The sequence below is a fragment of the Saccopteryx bilineata genome, chromosome 4 (genome assembly GCF_036850765.1).
Source record: "Saccopteryx bilineata isolate mSacBil1 chromosome 4, mSacBil1_pri_phased_curated, whole genome shotgun sequence".
NCBI classification, from domain to species: Eukaryota; Metazoa; Chordata; class Mammalia; order Chiroptera; family Emballonuridae; genus Saccopteryx; species Saccopteryx bilineata.
Window position 1 is genome coordinate 51,143,385 of NC_089493.1, and position 18,041 is coordinate 51,161,425.

Consider the following 18,041-nt stretch of genomic DNA (forward strand, 5'->3'; position numbering starts at 1 on the left):
CGTCATACTAGGATGCAGAAGACCCAGGTTCAAAACCTCAAGGTCACCGGCTTGAGCGCATACTCATCCGGCTTGAGCACAGGGTTGCTGGCTTGAGCAAGGAAGGGATCACTCACTCTACTATAGCCCCCCGCCCCGTCAAGGCACATATGAGAAAGCAATCAGTGAACAACTAAGTTGCTGCAACAAAGAATTGATGCTTCTCATCTTTCTCCCTTCCTGTCTGTCTATCCCTATCTGTCCCTCTCTCTGACTCTCTCTATCTCTGTCACACAAAAAAAATAAAAAAGAAAATTGAAGGAGAAATTTTTACACTGTGGACTCAGCCTCTCTGGGGGGGGGACTCCTGACCATAGCCACCTTCCTGGGAGCATGGGAGGGATCAAGGGTACCCCCAAGGTTGGTGTTCCATCTGAAAATGGGGCCCACAAGAGTTCAGCCCAGGTCTGCTCTCAGCTGCACCCAAGAATGAAAACTTAGCTTGTCTTTGCAAAATGAACAGCCTCCTCTACACTTTCTCCTATTTATTTATTCAACAAACAAGTATTGAGCCTTGACTGTGTTCAAGATACTTTCACTAACAGTGGAAATTTGAAGATGAATCAGGGTCTCTCTCTGCTATCTACAGATAACTTACCTAAAGGAGAGGGGGGAAAGACAAGAGAGGTACAAACAAAGCATCATAGGAATTGACGGAGAGAACTTTCTGTTGAGAGATCAAAGAAGGCTTCCTGGAGGAAGAGGCCTTAAAGGGCAGATAGAAGGAGACCAGCTTAGGGTTTGGGATGAAGAACCACATTAATAGAGGCAGGAAAGAGAGTGCCAGGTGTGGTGAGAAAAGGACAAGTGGCCCTGGGAGATTGGCATTGAGGTGTGGCAAGGGGAGAGGCATTGCACTAACTGGCACAAGCTGGCCACTCTATTCTGCACAGTCAGTGGTCAAGATTCTCATTTTCCCTTCAAATAGGTTGATAACATTCTTTGTGGTAACGATCCATCTTCTGTTCTGAGTACTTCTGCAACTTAGGAAAAAATGCTGTTTGGATGTAAGCTGAGGAGGACCCAGAAGTTTCCAGGAACAAAGCAGAGCCAAGCTTGTGAAATCAACAGCTGTGATGATGCTCGTCAGCAGGCTCTGTGCCCAAAGGGCCAGGGGCCGGCTCTAGGGCCAGCCTGGAGCACAGCAGCACACCAGGCTGTGCACACACCACTCGCATGGCTCCGCATAGCGGCCCGAGCACAGGGGCATCTTTATTCAACAGTGCTGATCAAAGGCCTTGTGCAGTGGGAAATATTTTTAAAGCACCTAAACAGCTATCAATAAGAAAAAGGATGAAACAATTTAAATATCCATCAATAGGAGAATGGTTATACAAGAAAAGTGTGATGCTGTGCAGCCAGTATTTTAAAGGATGAGGCGAAGCTGTATCATCCATCTATGTCAGGCCCACCCCCGATATCTGAGGGGCCCGGGTCAAGAAAGCAAATGGAGGCTCTGACCCACAGCTCACCATCTTTTCTTCCCACATACAGTTTTCTCTTGAATACCCCATCCAGTACATCCGAGCTCTGTCCACACCCCCCTGAACAGCCACTTCTGAGGGCTAGCCTCATTGGTGGTGTGATCCACTACCAGAAAGTCAGATCCAGGGAACAGGCCTGCCCCAGGCTGTTTGGGCAGGAGATTCCAGCATCCTGGGTACCCAGAGTGGTGAAAATGTGGGCTCTTGGGGGCCTTCCCCCTTCACCACCAGGACTCTTCACCCAATTAGAAGTGGCAGATTCAGAGTTGAACCCAGGACATGGGCCTCGGTGGCCAGATCTAAGTGAGGCATTGATATATAATAACATGAAAATTATATAAAGTAATTAAGTGAAAAAGCACACTACAGCCTGACCAAGCAGTGGTGTAGTGGATAGAGCATCAGCCTGGAACGCTGAGGAGCCAGGTTCAAAACCCTGAGGTCACTGGCCTGAGCGCAGGGTGACCAGCTTGAGCATGGGATCATAAGCATGACCTAATAGTCGCTGAGTTGACCCCAAAGGTCACTGGTCTTAAGCCCACAATCGCTGGCTTGAGCCCAAGGTCTCTGGCATGAGCAAGAGGTCACTGGTTCAGCTACAGCCCCCAGGTCAAGGCACACATGAGAAAGCAATCAATGAACAACTAAGGTACCATAACTATGAGTTGATGCTTCTCCTCTCTCTTCCTTCCTGTCTGTCTCTGTCTCTCTCTCTCTCTCTGTCACTAAAAAAAATAAAAATAAAAAAGCACACTACAGAACCACATATGTAAAAGGCTTTCATTTTTTTAATTCCCTACATGAATGCCTAGGAGGTGTTTTGCACTCCTGTTACTAACATTAGTTTCGTCTAGAGGGCTGGGTTGAGAAGGGGAGGGAGAGGCCTTGCATGTTTTACTTTGCACAGTCTGCAACATGGACATTGTAAAACCAACATGTATTACCTTTATAATCTAAAAACACTTTAGTTAAACAATAAAGTAAGTCACTACTTTTTGTACCGGTTAAAGTAGATATTTCTTGCCTGGCCAGGCAGTGGCGCAGTGGATGGAGCATCAGACTGGGATGCGGAGGACCCAGGTTCGAGACCCTGAGGTCACCAGCTTGAGCTCGGGTTCATCAGGTTTGAGCAAAGCTCACCAGCTTGAGCCCAAGGTCGCTGGCTTGAGCAAGGGGTTACTCTGTCTGCTGAAGGCCCACAGTCAAGGCACATATGAGAAACCAATCAATAAACAACTAAGGTGTCGCAACAAAAAACTGATGATTGATGCTTCTCATCTCTCTCCGTTCCTGTCTGTCTGTCCCTATCTCTCTCTCTCTCTCTGAAAAAAATAAATAAATAAAGTAGGTATTTCTTATGTGATTTCCTGTGACCGGAAGAAACAAAAAATTTTTGTTTACAATACATTTCTGGACCGTGTCCACCATATCAGTGAGGTTGCCCAGGTCATGATCCCCAGATGTAGTAAAAGGTCTGGAATACATGTGCTTGTTCACATGTCCAGAAGGCCTCATATATGCTTCCTCAGCAGATCCTTCACACCAGGGCTCCCAAACCTGCCTGCACATCTGGGATCTTCTAAAAATAGATTCCCCGGGCCCTGCCTCCAACTGTCTGAATTAGAACCTTCTGGAGATGAGGCCTGGGAACTTGCGTTTGTAACTCCCCAGGTAACTCTGATGACCAGCAAGGTCTGGGACCCATCACCTTCAAGGTATCTCCCTGATATATATCATCTACCACTTGGTAGATGAAAACACTGAAGCCCAGGGCAGTTAGCAGTCTTGTGTCAGGCCACGGTGTGGCTATTAGTTCCTCTAATACAGCTTGTTCTACTCTCCCAGCGGGGTTAACAGGTGTTGGAAGACAGTAGAAGGCCTGCAATCAGTGGTCCCAAATTGCAGGTTATTGGATTATAGTCGTCTCACTAAGCCGGGTGATTGGCTAATTCATTCAACAACTATATTTCAGGCACTGTTCTGGTGCTGGGTGTCTGGAGCTACAGACCTGACCAACAAGGTCCTAGCTTCCTTGAAGCTCACATTCTGCTGGGAGGAAAGGATGATTAAAGGTGAATAAGAAGGCATTAGAGAGTACAAAAGACTGTGAGGAGGATAAGACAGGATGGTGAGATATGGAGTGACAGGTGGTGGTCAGGAAAGGCCTCTATGGGGAGGTGACATTGGAGCTGAGCCCTACATGATGACTTGGCTGTGCAGCATTCATGGCAGCCCTGGTAGAAGTAGGGACAGCTAGGTGAGCAGCAGTGAGGTAACATCGAGCCCTGAAGTCATGGCAAAGAGGTTGATTTTACTGAAATGGATTTGGGGCTCTGAGCCCAGCCAGGGTAGCAGGTCACCATGCCTCTGCCTCCCCACAGAAGCATTATGTGTTATGATGTTTCTCAAATGTGAGGATGCAGTAGCATCTCCTGGAGGGCTTGTCAAAACACAGATGCTGGGCTCCACCTTCAGTTCCTGACCCGTCAGTCTGGGTAGGGCCCAAGATGCTACATTTCTAACCAGCTCTCAGGGGAGTAATGCCGCTGGGCTGGGAACCACTGCTGTGTCGTGATGGCCTGGTGACCTCCCGTCTCTTCTGCTGGGCTGGAAGTCTCCCGAAGGCAGGGATGACATCACATTCACCATCATGCCTCCGGTGCTTGGTGTACAAATAGAACCTCAATAAATTCTTATGGTTCAATGAATGAATAAGGGTGAGGATCTTCAGCAACATAGACAATGTATATAAAGCCCTTAGAACATAACAAGCACTATGTAAATGTATTAGTCAGGGTTCTATAGAGAAACAGAACCCATAGGATATACTTATACAGAATCTCCTCAACTTACCATGGGGTTACATCTCAATAAACCCATCATAAATTGAAAATATTGTAAGTTAATAATTAAAATGCATTTAATCCACCTAACCTACCAAACATCATAGCTTAGCCTATAGCCTTCTGTAAACATGCCCAGAATACTTACATTAGTGGACAGTTGGGCAAAACCATCTAACACAATGAATAAATACACTGTAGAGTATGGTTTGTTTACCCTTGTGATCATGAGCCTGGCTGGGAGCTTGGGCTCACTGCCGCTGTCCAGCATCAGTCGAGAGCATCCTACCACATACTGTTGGCCAGACTGAGAAATGATAAAAAATCCAAAGTATGGTTTCTACTGAACACATATCATTTTCACACCATCATAAAGTCCAAAAAGTATAAGTCAAAACATCAAAAGTCAGAAACAGACTGTGTACGAAGAGATTTATTATAAGGGGTTCGCTTACGTGATTGTGGAGGCAGACAAGTCCGAAGATCCGCAGAGTGAGTCAGAAAGCTGGAGACCAGGAGAGCCCATGGGCCAGTTTCAGTCGAAGGCCAGCAGTCTGGAGACCTAGGAAGCGCTGATGTCTCCATTTGAGTCCAGAGGTAAGAGCAAATCAGTGTCCCAGTTGGAAGGTAGTCAGTAAGGAAGGATTCTCTCTTATTCAGGGGTCAACTTTTTTGTCCTATTCAAGCCTTCAATTGATTGGATGAGGCCCATCCACATTGGGGAGCACAATCAGCTCTGCACAGTTTTCTAGTTAAAATGTTCATCTCTCATCCAGAATCACCTTCAAGGACACACCCAGAATAATGATTGACTAAATATCTGGGCACCCATGGCTCAGTGAAGTCAATACATAAAATTAACCATCACAATATGTGTGTTTGTTTAAAATGCACACGAATTTCCATCTCTGATGAGGGTTTTACAGTGGTAGAGAGAGTAAAGGGTGTACTGGCACACAGAGGAGTCCTTATTTTCCCAGCCCCTGGGAGTCCAGACCCTGGCAGGCAGGCATCTGAGCCTCCATGAACCACAAGCCCCTCCCAGCAGCACAGGGAGATCAGCGGGTACCTTCACCTCGCCTCAGGCAGGTCCCAGGTGAGCTCTCCCTCCACACCCTGCCCACCCCCAGTGTAGCCCCATCCAGCAGGGCTCTGCTAGGCTCAGCACTTCCCGGCCCATCTTGATCACATTAGCCACCATACTCACCCTGGCTGGAGGAGATTACATTTTCCATGGAGAGAGGGGGAAAAAAAGCCTCACTGAAGAAATAATCTCTCTTTTGTTCCCTTGAGTTCTCTGCTCTTCAAATGGAAGCCCCTCCCTGATGCCCCTATCTGATTTCAGGAAAGGAAAATGAAGCCAGGAGAGAAATGCCACAAAGGAGCTAGAGCAGGTCTGAGTGGAGAAAGGGTGCTGGGAGGGAGGAACAGGTGAGGAAGGGAATGGGAGGAGGGAGGAGGAGCAAGAGGCCCCTGGGGTACAGGTCCAGCTGGCTCCGGGGAGGGCAGCCCTCTCCCCATGTTGGGCATTGCCCAGCCCCCAGAGCTGGACTTCCTAAATGTCCCAGTCTCCCACAACAGTGGAAAGGGCACTGGACATGGAGTCTAATTCTTAAACTGACCAGTGTCACAGGCTTGTCACATGTTGTCTGAGCCTCAGATACTAAGTGCCCTTCCAGCCTCAAAGCTGTCCTGGTGATCAAAATCAAATGCAATTTAATTGCATTAAAAATGAAATGAATCATTAAAGTGAAACGAATAACAGCAGTAATTGGATTTCCTGGGATGTGCGGTCCAGGTCTTGCAGAGAGGAGCAGAAAGCCTGGCCGGGGTGGGAATAAAACCCACATCTTGCCTTTTCATGGCGGTCCATGCTGGCCTCTGGGTTCAGGACCTCCTCCAGGGGCTGGCCCATCAGCTGGGGATTTGCTTTTTCCTTCCCCAAGCATCTGATGGCCTTTCTCTGCCCATGGCATCTGTTCACACCTGCCTCCTCAGACAGAGCCAGTGAAAGGCCAGACTGAGTCTGGAGCCCCAGCCCCTGCCTCCAGGCTTTCCTCCCTCTATGGCTTGGGGGAGCACTGCCCTGGGAGTCAGGTCACTGTGCCTCGGTCCAGCTCCACCACCGTCTGCTCTAAGACCTCAGACACAGCCCTTCCCTGCTCCAGGCCTTTGATGCATCGTTGGTACGTGATAAGGCTAACCCAAAGAACCGCCACATTTCCGACCAGCTCTGACACTCTGTGAGGCCAGTTACCAGGTAACCAGAAACTTGTAGAGTGCAGGGCTCCCTATCCAAGTGTCTGTAGTAAATAGGATGCACATAGAACAAAAGGATTTCTGTTTCCATAAGGCTGGGCCAGGGGACAGTTTTACACATTGAGTTAATCAGAGAAAAATAATGTGCATGGTGTCTAAGTTCATCCACAACTCATGCAATAAATATATGCCCCAAATGAAGCGTGAGCTGGAGGATATGAACCTGCTCCTCTCTCACTGGTCTTGGATGCTCTGTTCCTCTTATAGCATGGTAATATATGGAATTTCTAAGGATAATTTTAACTATGTGGTTTTTGTTGGGGTTTTTTTTTGTTGGTTTCTTGTTTTTTGTTTGTGATTTTGCCTTGCACGTTCTAGTTAGTATGTTTTCAGTTATTAAATATCTGAAAACTCAACTCAAACAGGCTTATACAATAAAAGGTAGTTACTGCTTCTATATTGGAAGAATTCAGGCTTCTGGTACAGTTTGAGCCTCTCGTCCACACACCCCCTTTTGCATCAGCTCATACCTCTTGTTGTCACAAAGCTACTGCCAGCAGCTCCAGGGCTTGTATCGACATACTGTGCTATCCAGAGAAAAGGAACTACTTTGGTCCCTGAGTCCCAAGCAGACATCCCGGGATTCACTCTGATTGAGGTGATGACTTCAGTCATTTGCCCACCCTGCCTCGGTAACTACAGCCAGGAAATAAACTGGCCTCGCCTGGGGTATGTGCTTGATCCCTAGAACTAGGAGTGGAGCCAGGTTCCCTGGACGCCCCCCCCCCCTCCACACACACACACACAGAAGTGAGGACTGTTGAGAAGAGAGAAGTGGAAACCAGGGAAGCAAGCAACATTGACTTGAAATGGAAGTTGGGTCATTCCACTGAATCTCTATTGCTGAAAAAGACTCAAGTTCTCAGCAACCTTTTTTCCAGGTGTGCTGAATCTGGGGGCTCCTCTTAGGCCTGAGGCAATGCCAAAAGCTCCTGAAGCTACTGCTGATGTAGACTGTTAAACAGAAGATCAGAGTAGCCAGTACGTACCTCTTTCCAAGAGCCTTCCAGATCACCCTGTGCTAATGCAGCAGGACACACCAGAGCATCTTGGCCCTCAAGAAAAGATGACACTAAAATGCTGACTACAACAGACAGCAGGGATTCGATGCTGGTTTATGTGGGAAAGACTACGGTAATCAGGAAGGGCTTCCTGGAGCAGGTGGGAATTTGTACTTGATTTTAAAGTGGTGATCTCTCGGGTGGTATGTGTGTACACGCCATTGTAACAAAATGATTCAAGTTCTGTTTAGGTTTACATTTTATTTAAAAAAAAAACAGAATTAGAGATATTTAATATACAGATTGACAGTTATACACTGGTTTAATTAACATAAAATTTTACACACACTGGAGGTACATGTTACCTTTTTCTCTTACAAGAGTGTGCATTTTAAGAGATTCAGAGACTAAATTTGCCTTGAAGAATGGAGCCTAGGATAAGCAGAAGTCAGGATAAATCCCCATAGGGACTTGGAGAGGGTGGGAAGTAGGGAGCCAGAAACCCCTTATCTTAGCATGTGTCCTGCTGGACCCAAAGAACTCAGGGCCCAGCAAGGCATGTCCTGCCTTCCTCATCAGGCCAACTCCACAGTGAGTCTCCTCCCTTGGCCAGGCTCTGCTTATAAGACAGCCATCAGGGAGGGGTCCTACAGGACTGTGGCTAAAACCTGCCACCAATTCCGCCGTCCGTCCGCAGCAGCCCCGCTCCCCGCGCCTCCCTGGGAAGAATGCTGGGAGCCCACAGGCAGTGAGTCACGGCACACAGCCCATGGAAAGGGCCTGCTGCTCACCACGACCTTTGGGGTTTGCCATGCCGTGCTGGTGCCCACGCCAGAGGGTATAGGGTGTCCAGTCCCCAAGAGGCACAGCAAGCCCTGAAGCTGCAGATGGCTATATAAGGCTGAGGCCACAGGAGGTGGCAGGGGCTGCCAGACCCCAGGAGCCATTTGGCGGGTCTCGATGGTGACGCAAACATTTTCCCTGTGCTTAGGCAGTTCTCCCCTCGCAGTGAGACTGAATCATATCCTCAAAACCTCAAGCCCGACGGGCACACATAATGTCGACACTCAAGAATGGCAAGGAGGGCTGGCCCAGGCCCTCCCTTCCTGGGGAAGAGATATTTGGGGCGATACAGAGAAAACTGTCCCAGGAGAATGAGTCTCAGCTCTCTGCACAAACAAACTCTGGGGCCTGGGTCAGCTCCCCTCTCAGGGCCTATTTCTGCATCTGTAATATGGGAAGAGTAAGCCCTATCCTGCTACCTCATATAGTGCTACAGACGCCCAGAGAGACCAGATCTGGGAGAACAGAGATGAGACGTCACTGGAGGCTCTTCTTCTCTGTAAAGGACAAAGCCCATCTTGCAGCAAATTCAGGGTCACTAAGACTTGGCGGATTTACTGCCTGAATGTCCTGTGTTGGCCATTACCAGCACACGTGATTTCTAGGAAGTCACCAGTCTCTGTGCATAGCTTACCTTGATTCAACCCTTTCTGTTTCTCGGTGTCTTTTGACATCTGTGACTGTCCACGGTGTCCCAAGAGGTAAGCAGTGCAGGACTTGCTAGTCCCATTCACAGCCGAGAAAACCAAGGTCTGGAAAGCTCAGACTTCTCAAAGCCACGTGGCAAGCTGGTGGCTGAATCAGGATGAAGACCCAGCTCTTGCATTCTCAGCCCAAAGATTTCACCCCGTGTTGGGGGCGCCTCCAAGCAGGCTGTGAGGCCTCAGCGTCCCAAGCTATAAAATGGGAAGAATTGTGAGAAGTCCTCCCAGTCAGGCTGCTGAGGTGTTTTCTAGAAGACACAGGAGGGGAGCTTTTCTAGAAGATGGCCATGGTTTCTGTAATCTAGAACCTGCATGCCTGCTTCTCCCGGAGACACCCTGCAGGATGTTCCTCACAGGCACTCTTCCCAGAAAGCACTCCCCGTCAGGCAGGGGTGGCCTGCAGGGAACAGTCCTCTGGAAGACTCAATCACATTTCAGGTTTACCTTGAAAACCGAAGCAGCCGGAAAAGCAAGGTTGGGGCCTAAGCCTTGCCCACTGACACCTCTCTCTCTCTTTCCCTCTCTTTTTCTCTCTCTCATTCTCTTTCAAAAAAAATTGGAGTGGACTTGACTCCACTATTCCTCGCAGAATTAAGTAGCCAAAAATCACATCGTCTAGACAAACAGATTTTATGAGTCCAATTAATTCCTGCCAGTCAAAAATAGGCATGCTTAATAAGCGATATATTTAGAATCTGTCATTATCTGGTCCCCAGGGGAGAAACCTCAGCTCTTATTTCATAGACTCTTAATTTCAAACAGAGCTCTGTTAACTCTCATTCAGACCTCACTTTCTTTCCTGACAGCCCAGAGAAGGCGGGAGTGAGGCAGGAGGGTTTGACCAGGAGAAGCCAACAAAGTCCTGTGTAGCCTGAACCTCCAAGCCTGTCCCCTACAGCCCTCTCAAGTCAGAAAACAAGTGATTGCTTCTTCTTTGGGCTATGTTGCCAGAGGGTGGGAAGCTGCTGGGAAGGTAGAGCCCTGGAAAGGTCATCTTGCTCCCAATGTTTCATGCACCTGTGCCCTAACCTCCACCATCATCTATCTATTCTCTGTCCCTCAGTCTGGGAGACCTCTCAGTCTGTGTGAGTTATGGTGCCTCCTGCCATTCTAGCATAGCTGTCTTGGGAGAGATCCTTTTATTTTTTAATTTTTGCATTGATTTGGAAAACAGAGGAACATCGACTCGTGTTCCACTTAGTTGTGCACTCATTGATTGCTTCTCAAAAGTGCCCTGACCGGAGAGTCAAAACTACAACCTCTAGCACACCAGGTCAAGACTTTATCCACTGAGCAACCCAGCCATTTTAAGTCACTGTTAGCCCTATGGCCTGAACAGAGGAGGCAGTTGCTGGCTGAGAGCTGGACTGGTACTCAAAGCCTAGAGGGTTCCAAATGTGGCAGAGGCAGGTGGCACTGAGAGTGGTCAGGAGGTTGCGGAAGAGACCCCGCCACCTTCAGGGTTTCACTCTGCATCAGCACAGGGTTCCAGCCGGAAACAGGCACAGAGCGCGGCTTTGGGAGCCACAAGGAGAGGGCCTGAGGGCCGTCCAGGTGAGGTGGGATTCTCCCTGGCCTCAAGGGAGATGGCACTGCCAGGTTTAGCTGGGTCAGGAAGGAGTGGCCGCTCATTATTTTCCAGAAGCCTGTAAGCACAGTGTAATAATTTCAGTCAGTGCATAACAAATTAGCACAAAACAGATGGCTTACAAAAAACAGAAGTTTATCATTTCACAGTTCTGGAGGCCAGGTGTCCAAGACAAGGCGTCAGTGGGGCTGTGCTTCCTCTAAGTTTCTAAAAGAGAACCCCCCTTTGCCTCTTCCGGCTTCCGGAGGCCCCAGGCATTCTCTGGCTGTGGCAGCCTCACTCCTAGCTCTGCTTCCATTGTCAGATGGCCTTCCCTTCTCTTTCGGTCTCTCCTTTGTGTGTCTCAACAGACGCTTATTGGATTGAGGACCCAACTGGGTAACCCAGGAAGACCTCATCTTAAAATCCCTAATTACAGCTGCAAAGACCCGTCTTCCAAATAAGTTCACAGAAGCATAGCCTCAAGGCGGAAGCCCCAGATGGTTGGCTTCCCCAGAACACTCAAGCCTTGCTGGCTTCCTGGCCCACCCTGAGCAAAGACTTAGTGGTTCAGGGGACAACCATGACCGTTGAGCAACATGCCTCCCATCTGAGTCACTAGCTGAAAGACTGTCATATAAGTTGAGGAATGAAACCCCCACGGATAGCAACAGATGACCAAGATTCTGTGGCTCCAGAAACATTCCTCTGCCTGAATGACTATCGTTACCCCTCTCCTACCATTTGACAAACTCATATTCAACCGTTAAGACCTATCTCAAGCATCACCTCCTCCATGATGTCTGCCTTGCTCTCTTCTCCCAGGGACTGCCTCCATCCTATTTGTTGCTGGGCCCATGTGGTCTTCATTTCCATATCTCCATATCCAGGCAGGGCCTGGAGTAGGCCACAGGTCCCATGGCTTTATGCTAAAAGCCCAGCATCCCTCCCTCAGAGAGACAGAGATCTGAGTCTGAAAATCTGCATGTGGCAGCTCCTCCAGGATTCCCTACCCCCTCCTCCCCTCACCATTGCCCTCCAGGTTCCAGCCTTACTAGGAAGGAGCACCTCCCCCAGCATCTTCACTTGTCTCCTCTTCCCTCCAGGCTCGTCGTGGGCGCTCCATTGGAAACCAATGGCCACCAGAAGACGGGAGACGTGTACAAGTGTCCGGTGACCCATGGGAACTGCACGAAGCTCAACCTGGGTAACTCGGGCCTCTGGTCTCACCACAGTGAGGCCAACCATTGTCTAGGGTCGGGCAGGCTCTAAAGCACAGTCACACCGACTCTTCCCCGCTGCCCCGGAGGTGACCGGCTGGTATCACTGCTCCCTGTTATTGATGAGGACGTGGAGCCCAGAGAGAGGAAGCAACTTTCCCACAGTCACACAACTTACTAAAGCCTGGCCAGGAATCATAGCCAGGCCTCCAGTGCCCAGGGCATTGCTCTTTCTGACTCACCCACTGCTCCTCTTCCAGCAGGAGAAACCCACTTACTGTCTCCTCTCTGACTTGGAGGTACTCACAACAGCTGTCACTCACGCATCTGCTATTAAGTTCACTTGAGTCAGGCACTGGTTTAAGCACTTTTAGGTGTTTTGACTCATTTAATCTCCACAACAACCTATGAAATTTAACCATTAAACAAAGGAGGAAATGACCACATGTGGAAGGGAGGGGACCTGCCTGGGGTCACCCAGTTAACAAGTAGCAAGGTTTGGATTTCAGTCTAGGCAGTTGACAGCCACCCGTTAGCCGCTACCTCACGCCCTTCTGAAATGAGGCTTTGTTCCTCACTGAGACGGGTTGAGCCCCAGGGAGATGCGGGGAGCAGCCCTGAGGCCTCCCAAGGCCTTGTAAAATCCACTGTGTGTGCACTTATGGGCGCATTCACTAAAGCACACATGCCAGTCCTCTAAAGGTCAGACAGTAGCCAGGCCACTACTTTGCTTACGGGAGGGAGCAAATGTTCCATTTGGGCTGAGAAGCCACGATTCCAGGTCCTGCCCTGGAGGACTGGCCTGCCCAGGGCCAGGTCCCTCGGCCTCCCCCTCTTCCAGGAGGGGAGCCTCTAGCCTACAGCAGTCGGTGAGGCTCCCTGGGGAGGTGGGAGAGCTGGCAGAGCTTCAAGAGATAAGCAGATGGATGGATGAAAAGGCTCTCATCAAAGAGAAAGCCCATGGAACTCAGATCTCAGTGTCGCCAGAGGTCCAGTCACGTGGTGCTGGTGCTCCTGCTGCTCACATCTGCATCAGTGCCAAGGGTAGGAAGTTCAAACCCCAGTACAGCCAAGCCCAGACTTCAGGGGACACAGTCTAGAGGAGGTGGGGGCTGACGGCATATAGAGCGTGGTCATCACCACTCTGAGAGCGCGGCTCTGAAACAGGCGGAGCAGGGTTTCTTCTCCCAGCTGTGCAGTTTCTTCACTGTGTTCATAGGAAGCTCACATTCCCTGTCTGAGCCTCTATTTGCTTATGTGTGAAATGAGAGTGGTGGTCTCAATGACCCTAGGACTAATTCCAGTATAATATGGCCCCCAAACTTTAATGAGCACCTAGTATGTGCTGAGCACAATGCTAGTTACCGGGAGTACAGCAGAGAACAAGATGCAAAGGGCTCCACTGGGTGGAGACAATAAGCAAGTAGACAAACTAGAAAGAAGGATAAGCTCAGGTAGAAACAAATGCTGTGTGACAAACCAGGGTCCTATGATAAGAGAGCTGAGTGGGAAAGATGGAGGAGGAGTGCTACCTTAGCAAGGAGGTAAAGAAGGCTTCTCTGAGCAGGTAACATTGGAGCAAAGTGCTAATGGTGAAAAAGAGTCAGGCAGGGCCAGAGCGTTCCAGACAGAAGAGCAAGTGCAAAGGCCCTGAGGTGGGGATAAACTTGCTCTGTTGGAAACAGAAAGAATGGCTATATGGCTCGTGCAGAGGGAGCGAGAGGACTGATGGGAGGTGTGGGCACTGGGCTTTGGGCCTGGACCACCAAGAGAAACTCCTGGTCCAGGTAGGGACACAGGTGCCTGAACCATTCATTTCATTTTCTCCCTTGCTCTGGTTTCCAATGTAGACTCGATTTCCCTGCAAAGAAGGAACCCCTGCTGGCAGTGAGAAACCATTAGACCCTGGAAAACCTTCCTCAAGTGGGGCAAAGCCAGGCAGCAGAGTGAGTCAGGGCCAAGGGAAAGTGCTGTCAGGAAACACTTCTCAGGAGCATTCTTTCCCCACCACTGAGGAGAGAACAAGAGAACGCACAGCAGGAAGACCATCTGTCAGTGTGTCCCCACAGTGGAAAATGCAAGGCAGGGAAACCTGAGTCCCAGCTTCTCCTCTGGCCTTTCCAGACTCTGCACCCTGCCAAGCCAGGAATGTTCTTTCCTCTCTCTCCAGGGAAGGCTAAGTGGGTGTCAGTCATTCACACCTTAGTGTGAGAGACTCTGCCAGCTGGTGCCTTCATCACAACCCCTGGATGAAGTTAGGGGTTTTAATGAGGAGCTGTGATTCTGGAAGGCAGGCCCTGGGTGAGGAGGGGCCTGTGTCCCCAGACCCTCACAGAGACCCACTGAGAAAGGCGTTCATCTCTCTCCTGGTCACAGAGCGGAAGTTACTGACTGCCCAAATCCACAAGCCACAGAAGCAACAGAAGCAGGACTTGAACCTGAGTCTTTCTTGCTCTAGAACAAGGTTCTTCCCTACCATGCCCATCTGCTTCCAGGCAGGCACAGTTTCAGAAAGGACTTCAGCTGTTAGGACAAAGGAGAAAGAGAGGGGGCGGGGTGAAGTGAGGGACTTGCCCCTTAAATAAACGGAGGGCAGAATTCTTCAAGCCGCTGAGAAGTGGCCGTTGCCCAGTTGGGGCTCGGAGCTTCCTTTCCAGATTTCTCACTACCATCCCCATGCCACCACAGCCCTGCCATCATGAGAAACTCTGGATGTAACCTTGACTGCCCTGGGTTCCAGTCCCCACTCAATCATTTACCGGTAACTGCCTTTGTAGAGGTCACTAGCCCCTGATGCACCTTGATTTTTCTCATCTGTAGAATGGAAATGGTGACTCCTGGGCTTCCCCAGATCAAGAGGGGGTCCTGGGAGGGCATGTGTGAGGGGTACTTTGTAAATGTTAAGAAATGATTTATGCCCTGGCCGGTTGGCTCAGCGGTAGAGCGTCGGCCTGGCGTGCGGGAGTCCCGGATTTGATTCCCGGCCAGGGCACACAGGAGAAGCGCCCATCTGCTTCTCCACCCCTCCCCCTCTCCTTCCTCTCTGTCTCTCTCTTCCCTTCCTGCAGCCATGGCTTCATTGGAGTAAAGATGGCTCGGGCACTGGGGATGGCTCTGTGGCCTCTGCTTCAGGCGCTAGAATGGCTCTGGATGCAACAGAGCAACAGAGCGACGCCCCAGAGGGGCAGAGCATCGCCCCCTGGTGGGCATGCCGGGTGGATCCTGGTCAGGCGCATGCAGGAGTCTGTCTGACTGCCTCCCCGTTTCCAGCTTTGGAAAAATGAAAAAAAAAAAGAAATGATTTATTTTTTAAAAAGCACAGAGTTACTGCTATTATTTTCTCTCCGGTTTCCTTGGGTAGACAAAACAGAAAGCAGCCCCAGTCACAGCACAGCCAAGAGGGGCTGGATTTCAAAAGGAGCCTGACTACAAACGGAGGGAGCCCAAAGGGAAACAACAACAAACACAGCCCCGCCCCGCATCTGGCCTCTGCTGATGCACCGGCCCTGCTGGCCAGTGCCGGGAGGCGGGCCAGCCCCCCTACTTCCAGTGCCCACAGTGCTGATGCAAACCATGCTAGCTCTAGCTCAGCTGAGGCCTGTGTCCCTAGCGGTCACTCCCTCCCCCAGCAGGAAAGACACTGGAGCCTCCTCACAGAAGATGAGGGTCCACGTGCCCTGGGCTCAATGAAATGCCCAACTTGCTTCTCTCCAAACTCTCCCTCCATGTGCCCGTACCCATGTGTGCACTCACACATGCACACTCACGCACACCAGTGGTGGGATTCAAATACTCCAATTTTACAACCGGTTCTCTGCACTAATGAATGTTTTAAGTATAAAAAAAATGATATACAGAAAGGTAGTTTATTATTTCATGCATTTAATACTTAAATAAGAACAATAAAAGAGGTACACAAAACTAGATTATAAGAGTTTTTAAATAATAATGAAAAAATATTAAATAGGCCTGACCTGTGGTGGCGCAGTGGACCAAGCACTGACCTGGAAACGCTGAGGTCACCGGTTCAAAACCCTGGGCTTGCCTGGTCAAGGCACATATGGGAGTTGATGCTTCCTGCTCCTCCCCCTTCTCTCTCTCTCTCTCTCTCTCTCTCTCCTCTAAAATGAATAAATAAATAAAAATAATTTTAAAATATATATATTAAATAATATCTGACAAAAAAACAATAAAACTATTATTTAAAATATTTTCATATTGCTTCTTGATTGGCATCCTTGCTTGCAATTTTTTTCACCTATGGACAGAATGAACATTACTGCAGGCACTTAGAATATGCTGTTGCACAGATGAACATTAAAAAAGAGTAAGGAATGTAAATTTGTGATTTCTACACTGGGCGGCTGCCCAGGTGCCCACCTTAGGGAAAACCCTGATTACAAGTGCCATTTTAACAACCAATTCACTGAACTCAACAAAAAATTAGGTATCAGTTCTACCAAACCAGTGTGAACCATCTGAATCCCACCACACACACACACACACACACACACTCACATACACACACACGCACGCACGCACCAACATATGCCTGGGGAATTCAAGCTCACTTCCTTTCCTTCAGTGGCCTGACAGAATGATCTAGTAATACCTAAACTGATCTAATTTATTTAGTGATCTAATCTGCCACCACCATCTCTCCACATCCAGTTGGCTGATGATCCTGCTCTTTGATCTCTCTCATGGCAGCAACCACAGAATGACATTCTTGGCAAGATTTTGTACCTCTTAAAAGGCTCTTGTTAGTTGACTATTTGCTACCTGTGGCAAAGACTCAGTATCATACATCAGTTTATCAGGTGAGCAGAGGACTGGGCCCCGAGAGAGCAGAGCAGGGGACAGTTAAGTTTCAGTGGCAGGATGGCTTGAAGAAGCACGTGGGGGAGACACTGCCCAGCGGAAGCCAGCCCAGCTGGGTGCCCTGGTATGTGTCAGGTGGGACACAAGGGGAATGTTGGGGTCCATCAGAGGGCTGAAGGCTCTGGACTAGGAGATGGAAGCCTCTGCCATGTGCTTCCTGTGTGACTTTGGGCAGGTTGCTTGGCCTCTCTGAGACTCACTGTCCTCATCTCACAGGGCGTTGAGAGGAAATAATCAGACCCTGTCTGGGTAAGGCCTTAGTAAACCATGAATGTCTGCACCAACACGCAGGAAGAACTGGGGAGGACCCTGCTTGGCACCGGCCGTGCCACAGGCGTCTCTGGTGGCCCGCGGCAGCAGCAGACGCTGGGTGGAGGGTGGGCAGGAGGGCAGCAGGCTGAGCTTCTCCTTCCCACCCCAGGAAGGGTCACCCTATCCAACGTGTCTGAGCGGAAGGACAACATGCGCCTCGGCCTAAGCCTGACCACCAACCCCAAGGACAACAGCTTCTTGGTAAGAGCCACCCGCCCCACCCTCTCTCCAAGTTCCAGCCCTCTGGCCTCATGGACCCTCCTGTCGGGACCAGGAGAGGCACGGGGTGATAGCGTATCCTCACACGCACGCTGCACCCTACCCACTAGGCTGCCTGCCCACGCACTCCGGAGAGCAGCTCATCCACTGGCTTCTTCCCTGTGCCGTTCTGTCTGCTGTGCCCTGAAGGTCAAGAATGAGGGCGGGGGTGGGGGGACAGTCCAGGCAGGAAGAAGGATTGAGCCAGTTTGTACACATACCCTGAGAGTGGGGGACAGACAGCCTGAGAAGGAACAGGAATGAATGAAGGCCACCAGTCCAGTGGGGGGTTATCCCTTCCTGTGGGGAGCCAATTTCCAAGGCAAAGGCCAAACCTCTGCTCCAGGTTTGATCAAAAGAATAGAAGACACCACTCATCCTAAGACAACTTTGAAGGGAAGCCAAAAATGAATAAACACATTTACTACAACCAAGGGATGGGCCACCTGGACTGCCCAGTACTGTACGAGATGGAAGGCTTCCCAGAGTGGTTTCTATTTTGTTTTATAAAGAATAGACAGGCCCTGGCCGGTTGGCTCAGTGGTAGAGCGTCGGCCTGGCGTGCAGGAG

General features: G+C 49.8%; 1 protein-coding gene across 3 annotated transcripts in view; it reads left to right on the forward strand.

Annotated features, from left to right (window-relative positions):
* ITGA11 (integrin subunit alpha 11) overlaps positions 1–18,041 on the forward strand; it is a 137,344-nt gene that overhangs the window by 50,757 nt on the left and 68,546 nt on the right. For all 3 annotated transcript variants that reach the window (XM_066276445.1, XM_066276444.1, XM_066276446.1), the window contains 2 exons: positions 11,907–12,007; positions 17,323–17,414. In XM_066276445.1, the coding sequence (XP_066132542.1) occupies positions 11,907–12,007; positions 17,323–17,414 (193 nt within the window). The remainder of the gene's footprint in view (positions 1–11,906; positions 12,008–17,322; positions 17,415–18,041) is intronic.